At 36.6% G+C, this 12,280-nt stretch overlaps 3 protein-coding genes across 3 annotated transcripts; 2 read left to right on the top strand and 1 right to left on the bottom strand.

Moving 5' to 3' along the window:
* The first annotated feature begins 17 nt into the window (after positions 1-17).
* On the top strand, positions 18-613 carry LOC113664494 (uncharacterized). The gene has a single exon (XM_027180100.2). It carries the CDS (start codon positions 94-96, stop codon positions 553-555), a length of 462 nt encoding a protein of 153 aa, XP_027035901.2. The 5' UTR covers positions 18-93; the 3' UTR covers positions 556-613.
* A 702-nt stretch (positions 614-1,315) lies between these two features.
* On the top strand, positions 1,316-3,029 carry LOC149045783 (gamma-glutamylcyclotransferase-like). Its single transcript, XM_089208293.1, has one exon. The coding sequence runs from the start codon at positions 1,446-1,448 to the stop codon at positions 1,902-1,904; it is 459 nt and encodes a 152-aa protein (XP_089064419.1). The 5' UTR covers positions 1,316-1,445; the 3' UTR covers positions 1,905-3,029.
* Positions 2,343-12,225, bottom strand: LOC113664488 (uncharacterized). Its single transcript, XM_089208292.1, has 11 exons — positions 11,860-12,225; positions 11,459-11,545; positions 9,940-10,002; positions 8,019-8,097; positions 7,698-7,840; positions 7,115-7,219; positions 6,075-6,186; positions 5,060-5,162; positions 4,746-4,802; positions 4,129-4,223; positions 2,343-3,512 (listed from the first exon to the last, which is right to left on the bottom strand). The coding sequence occupies exons 1-11, from the start codon at positions 11,932-11,934 to the stop codon at positions 3,421-3,423; spliced, it is 1,011 nt and encodes a 336-aa protein (XP_089064418.1). The 5' UTR covers positions 11,935-12,225; the 3' UTR covers positions 2,343-3,420.
* Positions 12,226-12,280: the final 55 nt, after the last annotated feature.

Here is a 12,280-nt window from a genome sequence, read left to right as displayed (position 1 = left end):
CGGCCGTGACTAACTAATCTGATATGCAAATTGCAAGAAGAATTAAAAAGTCGCGTAAACTTGCTTCTAGACCTCTGAACAACTTCAGATGACATGGAGGGAAAAGTGATGTATTTTGCTCACGGCTCAAATTTGAGCCCAAGATTAATGGTAGAACGCGGTGCGGAGTTCTACTCGCGCGAGGGCGCTGTGCTTCCAGGATTTCGGCTTGAATTCAACTTAAGTTGGAAGGACGACGGATATGGTAACACAACCATTGTCCAAGACGAAGACTCAGTCGTATATGGAGCTTTGTACTCCTGTGATGAACAAGGCATAGCTAACATGGACGAAGCCGAAGGCGAAAAGTTGAGGAGAATAAATGTCCATGTCGAGAAAGAAAGCGGTGAAATGATACAGGCAACTACGTATCAGGGAAAGGAAGAATTTACAAAAACAGGCCTTCGTCCGAGTGAGGCTTATCTGAATGAAATGTTGGAGGGAGAGGATATTCTACCAGAGGGATACGCTGATTATTTGAAAACTTTGAAGAAAGAAGTAACTCAGTTGAATTGAATATTACGATCAATTAAATTGAACAGCCATTGAAATAAAGTTGATTCATGTATCTTTCCTTAGGGTACGTTCATTAATTGAACGCCAGAGGGAGGGGGAGGGATGGATCAGAGGATTTTGGTTGTGGCGCAATAATTCGCCCTCTGTTCCCCCCTGAAAACTATGCGACCTCTCCCTCCTGTTCTTCGCACAAGAACCGCATTTCAGGCTAAATATTTTTCTACTTGCTTAGCCTGCAATTAGGAACAGCACTGAAAGCGGTCGTGAAGAAGCAAACAACTTGATTCAAGTTGGGTGGAGATTTTTAGCCACGTAAAAGGTCAGGGTGTGAACTTCGTTTACAACAAAAACAACAAATAAAAAGCGTATGCCAAGCCCAGTTGGTCTGTTCTGTAGATTTGAACTCCTTCAAAACGTAATACCTCTGACATCTCTCTCTCCTATTTGCCGATCCCATCCCTTGCTTTGTAAACTGCGACTTGTTCAATATGCAAATACCAGTAAGCCTGGTGTCCAAAGATTTTGGTTGTATCAAAATAAAATTTACCCGATCCCCCCCATAGGTCTCTGAAGTATTATAAGGACCTCCCTCCCCACCCCTCAGTTATGGAGGATAGTCCATGTCCCCTCCGTTCCTCGTGAAAACTATGTGATCCCCCCAGACACTAACCCTTACGCTGGAGCACGTAACGCGAACGCGCGTGAAAATCACCATCACTGCGTGGCTGAGGTGCAGCGAGAGGAAATTTCGCGCGAAGTAGTCTCGTGTTTCCCGCACATCTTGTCACGCAATTGTGTTTCGATTGATCACAAGCGCAATTCTGCAGAATCAAACAAATTAAAACGTCGCTTACCGAAGAGTCCTCACATCTAAACTCTACGTTAACCTCATGGATGAGAAAGAGATCTACTTTGGCTTCGCGTCAAGCTTGAGTGAAAGAAAAATGACCGAACGGGGCGCGAAGTTTTTGTCGCGTGAGAGTGCTGTTCTTCGAGGTTTTCGGCTAGAATTTAGTACTAACTGGAAAGATGACGGTTATGGATACGCAAACATTGTTCCTGAAGAAGGATCAAATGTTCATGGAGCTTTATATGTTTGTGAACGAGGAAGTATGTCCAGTATGGATCGCGAGCATGTGATTGAAGGAAACCATTTTCGAAGGGCAACTGTAACAGTCAAGAAGAAGAATGGTGAATTAGTAAAAGCTACTACATACATAGCTAACGATGAGTTTGTTCAGCAAGGGCTTAATCCAAGTGAAGTTTACTTGAACGAAATTCTTGAAGGTGAAGATATTATTCCAAAGGAGTACGCCGAGTTTATCCGAAGCTTTTTTCAGTCGAAATGAGCCAGCGGTTATCTAGTCACCTTCACTGCTGTACTTTGGGTGAGCGTTACGTGAGAAGCCAAGGAACGGCTGAGAACGGCTAAGATCAGATTGATCATTCTTCCCTCTAGCTGCTACGCATTTCCTTGTAGATTAGTTGCGAGAATTTGATGTTCAATCATGATAACAACCTGTGCCAAGTTTGAGTATTCTCATTACCTGTTTGCTAGATAATATATGGATATTGTAGGGAGAAGTTACATTTTAATCACTTCTGACTCTTAAGGGTCTAAGAAACAATTGACTCTTAAGGGTCTAAGAAACTTGACACCTATAGGACCTAATGAGGCCCCTAAAGAGGTTGTTGTTGCAATAGTGTTCATAAGGTTCAAACAACAACTTGTAAAAAATTAGTTCTTTATGACCAACTCTAGATTAACAATAGACATCAGTCATGTATAGCATGAGACTTTCTTTATTAAACAAGAAGCAGTATTCGCAAGGCAACTTAGTTATGAGTATTGTTTTCCTCAGTTACTATGTTATTACAAAACTATAGAGATTTTTTTTTAGTCTTGTTCAAGTATCTGTGAGTATAGCAGAGTGAAGGAACACCTTGGTCACAACTCTTGTGTGTGGAAGATTATGACAGTAATGATCACAATGATGTTGGTAGAGATTGACAATGATGATGATGGTGATGTTCACACCAGCAAATTTTAAACCTAGCCAGTCTCCATGTATGAACTTAAAATACAGAAGTTGTTACAATATAATACAGTCAGTCAGATAAATTTGCATCCTTTAACAATGTAAGGCTATTGGTAGAAGTTTCTTTCTTACCAAATATTTTAAATATTCCCAATGACTATTTGCACAACAACCCAACTTCCATTTAATATACACTCAATGTAATTTAGCCATGACGGGGGTGGATACTCTACATAATTATCTCCCCTATCCCTGGGCAATTTACAGTCTCCTCATGGACCTATCAATCTGGGGGGGGAGGGGGGGGGAGAAGATAAAAAAGGACAAAACAGCTGGAGAAAGACTAGATAAACATGTAGTGCAGAGCTTTAAAAAAAAAAGTGTCTTTGTTGCAGATCATTTAAAAAATGTATAATAAAACAATTATTGAGTTCAGTTTTGGCATGATATCATGAGTTATCAAACTCCTGTCTGTGTTATGCACCTCAGCCTTTGGCTTCCGCAGATAACTCATACCTCTCTTTTGATAATTCATGATAATTAACCTATGTTCAACCTCATCCGATGATTGCTTCCTGTCCATTAACCAGCCTTTATTCCCAGCCCATGCGATACCATTCATATCATCTAACATAGCTGTCAAACTTCATTTATCTCCTTTGTCTTCATTTCTCCTTACAAGTAGTCCAGCGAATATACAACTTGCCAGCACCTTATCTGTACCACTAATCCCTGGTTCAGGACAGTCTCTTCTGAAAGCCTTCTGTAAATCATTGCTTGTTTCCTGAGTGTAACTTTATTTTAAAGCTGCAGTGCATTCCAAATACTACCTTATCTCCCCATACTCCGTGACACCATGACTGGGAGGTCCAAGTTTAAACACGCCCACACTGTGGTCCTTGGATGCTGTTACTAAATCTATGAAGTTGTTAAAGAAATTAAGTGGCTGTGTAACATATTACATTTTGTTCTTTACAATTGATCATCTTCTCTTGGATGCCAACTCTGTAGAACAAATGAAATTCTTTAACTTTCCAAGACCTTTTGCAAGAATATTCAGATGTTTCCCTGACCTATGATTAGGAACTTGTCAGTAAAATAACAGGAAAAGTATTTCAATCTAAATATTTCTTGTCTTACTCTGTTCTAAGAAATAGTGCATTAAGTCCTCTTCTATGACTACATATGACCCAGACTCTAATTCCATGTCCTTCAAGGTCTTGAAAGGAAAATTGCACAATTCTGTGACTTTCTGAGCTTTTAAAACCTGTATGAACCTTGATCTCACCAGCAATTACAAACACAACATTTTCGTCAACAAATTTTGCAGAAAGAAAATAGTATTAAAACAGATACTCTCTCTAGATGAATTTAAGAAAGGAACCAGCCAATTAAAATTTATCTAGAGAATTCTGCATAGTAGCCAGCCAAAATTCTCACATCTGTCATGCCCTACAAACACCTTGAAAAATTAACTACATCAAACTGAACAGGTAGACATGATTTCAACCTCCTAAGTATCAAACAAGGATACATTCATCATAAGGTGAAATGTCAATATCTTCTACATCATCTGAATGACAGAAGAGATCCTCCACAAACTCATGGTGATCAGGGAATCTTCTGTATCTACAAGATACAGATCAGTTTGTATTATTACAAATTAAAGTCATTGCATATACAGTATTTATTAAGCACACAACCTTGAAATAGTGCCCACTCTGTAGGTAACAAAATTTCATACTCAGTGCCCAGCCTCAAATAAGTGTCCCCAACCCTTCAACATTAATCTGATGAAAATAGTACTCAAAGCCATGCTCAAATGGACACAAGCAACACTAGATCTGCAGGAGGGACCACAGACAGGTTTGTTAATACAAAGAGGGATATAAATGAGGATGCCAAATTGTTAATCTAAATTGTTCTGTGGACCATTCACATAATCCTGGGCAGAGACAGGTCGTGTAAAAGTGAAGGGGCTTGGCCAAGAACACAATGCATTGACCAGCCCACGTCTAAAATTTTGACCTCTTGACCTGGCGGTTTAACACAGTAGCTGTTAAGTCTCCAAGTCACCTACAACTTACTTAGTATAGAGAGAAAATGCTGATAAAGGAACTACACTTCATGAGAATTTATATTTGACCTTACTTTCTGATCACTCCTCCATCACATGCAGTGAAAAGTGTGCTTCCATTGGAAGTATATCTAAAAAAAAAAAAAAGAATGTTAAAATACATATTTGAAATAATCAATTTAGTACAGCTTGTTCCACAAAAACTAAATACCAAATGCACATTTCTGCAGTTTGGAGTATCTTAGCCTCCAAATCACTTCACATTCAGCCCCACATGCACTGAGTTTCTTTTGGAGTGCCCTTTTCAGTTATCGGCTAGAACCCAAAATTACCCCTTGGAAGAACAGAGTAAGAGAAAAGAAGAGCCTAGGCACTGATTTCTGCATACTTAATTTTCCATAATGGATCTTTGCCATGCTCTCTCATACGCTCCTGGACTCCAACCTCTGGGACAAAACTTGTCAGAAGCTCACCACCAAACATAATAAGGCCTATAAGGACAAGAAAAGCCACGGTGAGACATGATTTTTTCAATAAAAAATAAATGCCAAACACATAATACATGACAATTTTAGAAGTCAGGAAGATTTCTTGCTGTAGGGAGCCTTGAAAGGCAGTTATGATTGGATATGTTAAATTTCCGTTGTGTTTCACAGGGAAACAATAAAATTTAGGAAAATTCACCAGTCTATCAAATATCTTTTACAGATGGTTTCTGAACATCTCTATAAAAGGCCATTTTACAGTTGTGTACTTAGTTGCCAAGCCTTTGATTTGGAGTGAGGCTGAAGGTGACCATGTTGTGATAGAGACCAGTATCTAGTTAGCATGATATCAAACCAATTTAAATTTGACAAGCAGCAATGTTTGTATCATAACAAGGTCAATCTTAGCTTAACTTCCATTCAAAGGGTTGGCAGACAGGTAGGTAACTGTAAAATGGGGTATTCAAAATTAGAAATAACAGTACACTGTAATTTAATACATGCCCCATATGAAAAACAACAACAACAAAAAAAAGACTGTATTAATTTGCTAGTTGACAGATTTTCAAATGAACTCAGTTCTCTTGCACTAATGAAGCAGGTGAAGAACTGAGTTATCTTGATGTGAATACAGATGAAGAAGAATTTTGGTTCTTACACAAAACATTCAGTCTGATGAATAAATCCTCAGAAGGTAAATTCTCCAAACAATCTTATGCATTGCTGGATGTATAGGCAATGAGAATTTAAGAGAATTATCAACAAAGAAATATTGTTTGGAATTAGCACTAAATTCTCTGAACCAATAAACAGAGCAATATACTGACATCACTTGGGAGAAATTACATTCAGATATAATGAGCTAAAGAATGGCCCTCCTGCAGTAAAAAAAAGTGAAGAAGCAAGAAACCAACTTACTATAAAATCCATCATCAGCCATTGACCCAAAGGGTTCTGGTGTCGGAGCAGCTGTGTTCAACATGGAACCTATCTCAGTATTTTGTAATGTGCGTCCATCGATTGTTGATACCTGAACAAATGTTAATTCTTTTATACTTCCATTTAACACATTGACACCTGAATCATCCATAACTGCACACGTGCAAAAATATTACCGATATTTATTTTTTATCTTTATGCTAAAGTGAAAACTTAATATGCATCTGTCACTTTTTTCATTGAAAATAAGTTATTTAAATGGCCTTCTTTCACTGGAGCTCGTTTTTCGGAAAACATGATTTATAAAATTTATTGTGCATTGTGTTTACTTTTCTGGTTTCTCCAAATTTTTAAGTTTTGGATAGGCATGCATTACACTCTGGTGCCAATGGGTTGACATGATGGTCCAAAGGGCTCAGATACAAACAAAAAAGAAAACAGGACTGAAAAGGAGAAATAGTATTGTTTCTTTTTTCAAGTTGCATTTCCTTTTTTTAAGGTATACTTCCTTTTTTTAATTGTGTTTTCTTGTTTGTTTGTGTTTGAGCCCCTTGGGTCACTGTAGGAGTCATATCATTCTGTAGTATATTAGATAGTAGCCTAAGTATAATTGATATTCATCATAAGATTTGTATTGTTATGTGCATGTAAATATTTCTTAAAAACATTATAAAAAAATCCCTATATGAAAAGCTCCATTCTCCCCCAACCACAATTGTTTCTGCTTCAATTTTAGACAGGCAAGAGTACCACGCCTAAATCTCCACATGGCTGCTGTATGGTAATGGTCTATCACAAATTTAAAGTACCATAACTTTTTCATCTTGCACCATTGAGCAAGTCATGGGAATTTGAATATAAATTACAACAAGAAAGAGATTTAAGTTACCTAACAGCCTCCTATCCAGGGACCTGCCCGAGAATACTGCCAAAATGCACTAACTATCATAAATGAGATGTCTTCTCCGCATAAATTAGCTAAAGGTAATTACTTCCAGGCTGTGTTTTAGTTCTAGTACCTTTGCAGTGCCATCAATAGCAACTGATAAGAGGGCATTCTGTCCTTTACACCATGGCCAGCTCTCGTGAAGAAACATCACATCGCGAATGACATTATTATGAAGCTAAACAGAATAGGGAGAATTTTTTCACTACAAAACGCATTACTAACACTGTTATTAGTAATGCTTATTAAATGAATGTCTATTAATACAAATTTAAAATATTTGAAGGTGCATTGTGTCAGGTCTTTGCTGTCTGATGTTACACATCACTGGTACTGCTGGTAACAGCTTATTCCAATTTCTGTAGCTTGAAGTAATAGCAGTAGTCTGCTAGCTCCTCTTGTGAAACATATGGAGAATTTGATACTGCATCAAAACTTAATACTTTTTTTCCAACACACCCCTTTTATATCTTCTAATGCCTACAAATAGGGAATACTGTTCATGATTTGCCTCTACAACTAGCTGGAGTCATCACAGGAATGGATTTCCAACCAACTGCTGATAATAGTTCCTGACCATTCATTCTATGTTTGACAAAATTTTGGGTTTTCCTTTCGTCGTCAAGAAAAGTGATCCTAGCAAGTGAATAACTTACGTCATAAATGAAATCCAAGGGGAGAGGCATTCTGAGATCAAAAATGGACAAACCACGTCCATTCACACAGCAGCATGCAGCAATGTTTGGACCTGCTTGGATGTCTACTGCTAAACCAGTCCTGTCTGGACCATTGTATACACCTGATGAAAAAAAAAATTAAAAATACTGACAATAACTGAAACATTTAGGATAAAACAAGAAACACTTTCCTAGATTCTGCTTTTTGAACAAAAGCAGTGCTGCTTTCTTGGGGTAGTTTGTTGGGGGAATCAAAACAAATCAGTAGAAAAATAAAGAAAGAAACTGCATGACACTTACAGTTGTCATAAGATACAATTTGTTCTCCTGTTTCCACATCCATCACAACCAGTCTTCTGGCATTTGTGGATGCTAAGATCTGACAGATTGAAAAAAGTAGATGAAAATGTAACATGTCAGTAACATTCAGATCCAATAAGCCTACCAAATGCTTATCTCAAGAAACTGTTTGTAAAATGCACATCATAACCCTTTAATGCCCAAGATCTTATTAGTAATTCTCCTCACTTTCTGCCATACAATTCTTATGAAGCTGGCGTCTAGTTAGCGATCAAGATGCATGTGCTATGTTTTTGAAACAAACTTAACAAGGAAGTTTGCCGTGGATTTATCTTTGCAGATCTTTTTAATTCACTATATCTCCAGCTATGGTTATGATGAAGCATTTCAGTTGCCAATTTGGTGACTACTTTTCAGGATTTGGTCACCAAAGTGAAAAATTAAGTCACACTGGTGCCTGTATTAGGCGCAATTTCACGCCCTGTGCTAGTTCTGAGAATTTGGTACTGGATCAACTAGAAAATCCTCAAACTTATATTGTTCTTTATTCTCATCACTGTCTGATTGATATTGTATTCATTTGTTATTGTAAGGAGAAATTCTGTCTTGGTCACTCATGGGAGTTAATTAAGGGTTAACAGATTTAGCCTAGCTATTTCAAGTTTGTCATTTTCCATTCCATGCATTTTTTTTCCATCCTTGACCCCTTAACCCTTTAACTCCCAGGAGTGACCAAGACAGAATTTCTCCTTACAATATCAATACAATATCAAGCAGACAAGTGATGAGAATACAGAAAAATATCAATTAGTGATTATAAATTGATCCAATAACAAATTCTCCATGCTAACATCACAAGAACTGTATAGCAGACAGTAAGGAGAATTACTAATGAGATCTTGGGAGTGAAAGGGTTAAACCCTAGGAGTGACTGGCATTTGATTTCTCCTAATAGTAATACAACTCAATCATTCATTAAGATCATGAGAATAAGGGAAATTATTTTTAAACTATGGAACTCTGATTGTTAACTTAATTCTCCTAGTCAGTACCGAAGGGAAAGTATAAAGAAGAGTATGGAGAATGTGGATACTGATGTTAAGGTATGGAGGGTTAAAGCTTGTGATTTCCTTCAAGCGTGGGTTAGAGTAGGTTAAGCAACAGGAAAAAACAAACTGTAAAAATGTCACAATCAATGGTGACATGACTTCTCTCAGACATTTTTAACCTTTCATCTCCAGAAGTGATCAAAAAGGAACTTCTCCTTTTAAAATCAATATCTTTTCAAGAAGAAATGTGATTAGAAGAAAGAGAGGTATCAATTAGTTGATATGTTTGATTTAATGCCAGAATTCTAGAACTGAAAAACTACTAAAGATATGAAGACCTTAACCCTTTCACTCCCAAGATCTAATTAATAATTAATTCTCCTTACTATCTGCCATACAACTCTTATGATGTTAGTTCAGAGAATTTGGTATTGGATCAACTAATAATCCCATAATTGGTATTCTTCTCTATTCCCATCACCAACTTGCTTGATATTGTATTCATATTGTAAGGAGAAATTCTGTCTTGGTCACTTGTGGGAGTGAAAGGGTTAAATGACGGCAATTACATGAAAATTATACGTAAAAACTATGTGAACTGCTGTTGAAGACACAAATATGAAAGCAATCCTCGTAGTTATGAATATTACTAAACTAGCTGTGAAAATATGGCCTGAAAAAATTTCAGGCCCATATGGGATTTAAACCCATGACCACTGCAATACCAGAGGTCACGGGTTCAAATCCTGTACCAGCCTAAATTTTTTTCAGGCCCTTATTTTCACTACCAGCTCAGTAGTATTCATAACTGCAAGAATTGCTTTCATATTCCTATATGTAGAGGTTGTTATTAAAAAGATCTGTTGTTATACCTTATGTCCATCAGTAGTAAATCTAACAGCTTTGATATTCCTTGCTAAACTCAGAGTGGTCACCTGATCAATTAAAAAACAAACACATGATGATGGCACCGAAAAAATGAAACTGCTGGTTTCAAAGGATGATTCATTTGCTGGGAAAAGAGTATTAGTAATATGTAACTGCTGAATTCAGAAAATAAACATGGTATTGTTTCAAACAAATTGCATAACCTCTGGTGAGAAATAGGGAAACTTATTATGTAAATAATGAATTATACAACAATATAAAATGGATTATACACACATTATGAATGATTCTTACTTAAATTGAATTTGAGGACAGATGCATGGATAACATCATTAACAACATTTTGCTCTTATACCATGTAACTACATTGATTCCATGTTATCATGGGTCTGCACAGTAAAAGATCACAGAAGATGATACCAGGTGATGTCAGAATGTGATAAGAACATAAGTGACACACTCACCTGTATGCACTTTTTTGTTCTTATCACATTTGGACATCGTCTGTGATCTATGACTGAACAGACATATGGCAAAATAGCATCTATTTGTTAGATTCATGAATTTTAAAGAGAGATCTAACTTCAGAACAAATTCTCTCAGGAGAAGGGGGAAGCCCCGAGTGGAGCTATTACATTCGAAAAGCTCTCGCTCATGTTCCAAACCATTTCCTGCCATGTTTTTAGAGATAATGAAATGCAATATTGAGCAAAAAGTGATACAAAAACAACATCACGGTACAAGGTTTAAATTTCACCCATTTTGTTTTTGCTATGGTATGGTTTTTTTTATTATTATTTCAAGTATCATCAACTTGAGCTAAAGATCTTTATAGATCAATATATATATATATATATATGAGACTATGACAAAATGAAATGCTAACAACAACTAAAAGACAGTTTAACATCCTTATCACATTTCAGCAAACCAGCTGCTGTTGTTGAAAAAGTTTTTTTTTCTATTCCTTTTATTTTAATTTTTTTTGTTTAAAAATAGAGCCTGTTAACAGGCTTGAAATATACACTACACTTCCAGCCATGTAGGTGTCTATTTACAATGAACCATCTTGCCAATTCAAATCCAGGATCTATACATCAATTCTCTCTACTGTATATCAAAAATTTCTGTGAATTTTCACTCTGAGAATTTAACATTAAGTCAAACAATATCCCATGGTAGACATTTTTTTCTTCCTAATACCTTCCTTCTTGACATAGTATTAATATTGTAAGGAGAAGTTCATTTTTGATCAATCCTCGGTGTGAAATGATGAAGGCTGTTATTTTATCAATGAAAAGAGTTCCATTTACCTAAAAATTTTTCAGAGTGTACTTTTTGACCACATACTCTCTATCCACGAATAAAGAATATTGTTACATAAAATACATACTTAATTTTGGTTTCCATTTGAGTGAGCGGCTAAATGTAGGAGTGAAAGAAACAAATAAAAGCGAAATCATATGTCAATCAAATGTGCATGTCTATTTTGTAAATACTCACAGGATAACTTCCCAAGAGGTGGCATTTCTTTGCACTGTAGACATTAACTTTACCATCATACGCACCAGAGCAGAATATGTAACGATCCTGAAGAACAGAACGGGTTAATTTTGATGAATAACTTCAAGAGATGTTTTCCAACACGCCATCCAAAATAAATGATCAATAAAATTACAGTACAGTGTCCACAACAATTCAAAATGAGTTTAGGTTTCGAATGTTCGGAGGAAACAGAGATTTTTTCTTTGTCCCATCCACGCGTCAATTCTTTATGTATTCAAATGACGACAAAACACTGAATAGAGCTAACGCTCAGCTAAGATCGTACTGAACAATCACACTAGCATATTAACATTCCACACACTAGCATCAAATAGAACATACTTGAGTTTAATTCTTACCACAGGCGAAAATGCCACTCCTCGTACATATCCTTGGTGAAATTTCAAAAATTCTACCTTCGAGTTAACATCCATATCCTGTGATTACGATTATGAACCAATCAAGTGATAAGAGACTCCATTGCCATAATTTTGAGAATTGTTTTCTTCTCCTCCTTCTTCCACTGTCCTGTTTGTCGAATATTTACTCAACAAAAAATAAAACCCAACGGAATATAGAGAGGTTCTCTCATTCAATATGTCATGTTTTGAGACGAGGTGCCTGTGGGAGAAGTGATCGATCGCTTTCGTAGGAATGAATGTTGATAAATTTTAAGCTATCAGCAATTTTTTGCAAACTTTCTTGGACGGGAACTAGACCCAGGTAAACCTCGTTTGCAATACTTTAGCCAAATATGGAGGCAAAAGATGTCACGAAATC

This window comes from Pocillopora damicornis, chromosome 5 (assembly GCF_964200805.1).
Source record: "Pocillopora damicornis chromosome 5, jaPocDami1.2, whole genome shotgun sequence".
Lineage (NCBI taxonomy): Eukaryota > Metazoa > Cnidaria > Anthozoa > Scleractinia > Pocilloporidae > Pocillopora > Pocillopora damicornis.
This window is presented reverse-complemented; position numbering and strand designations above follow the sequence as displayed.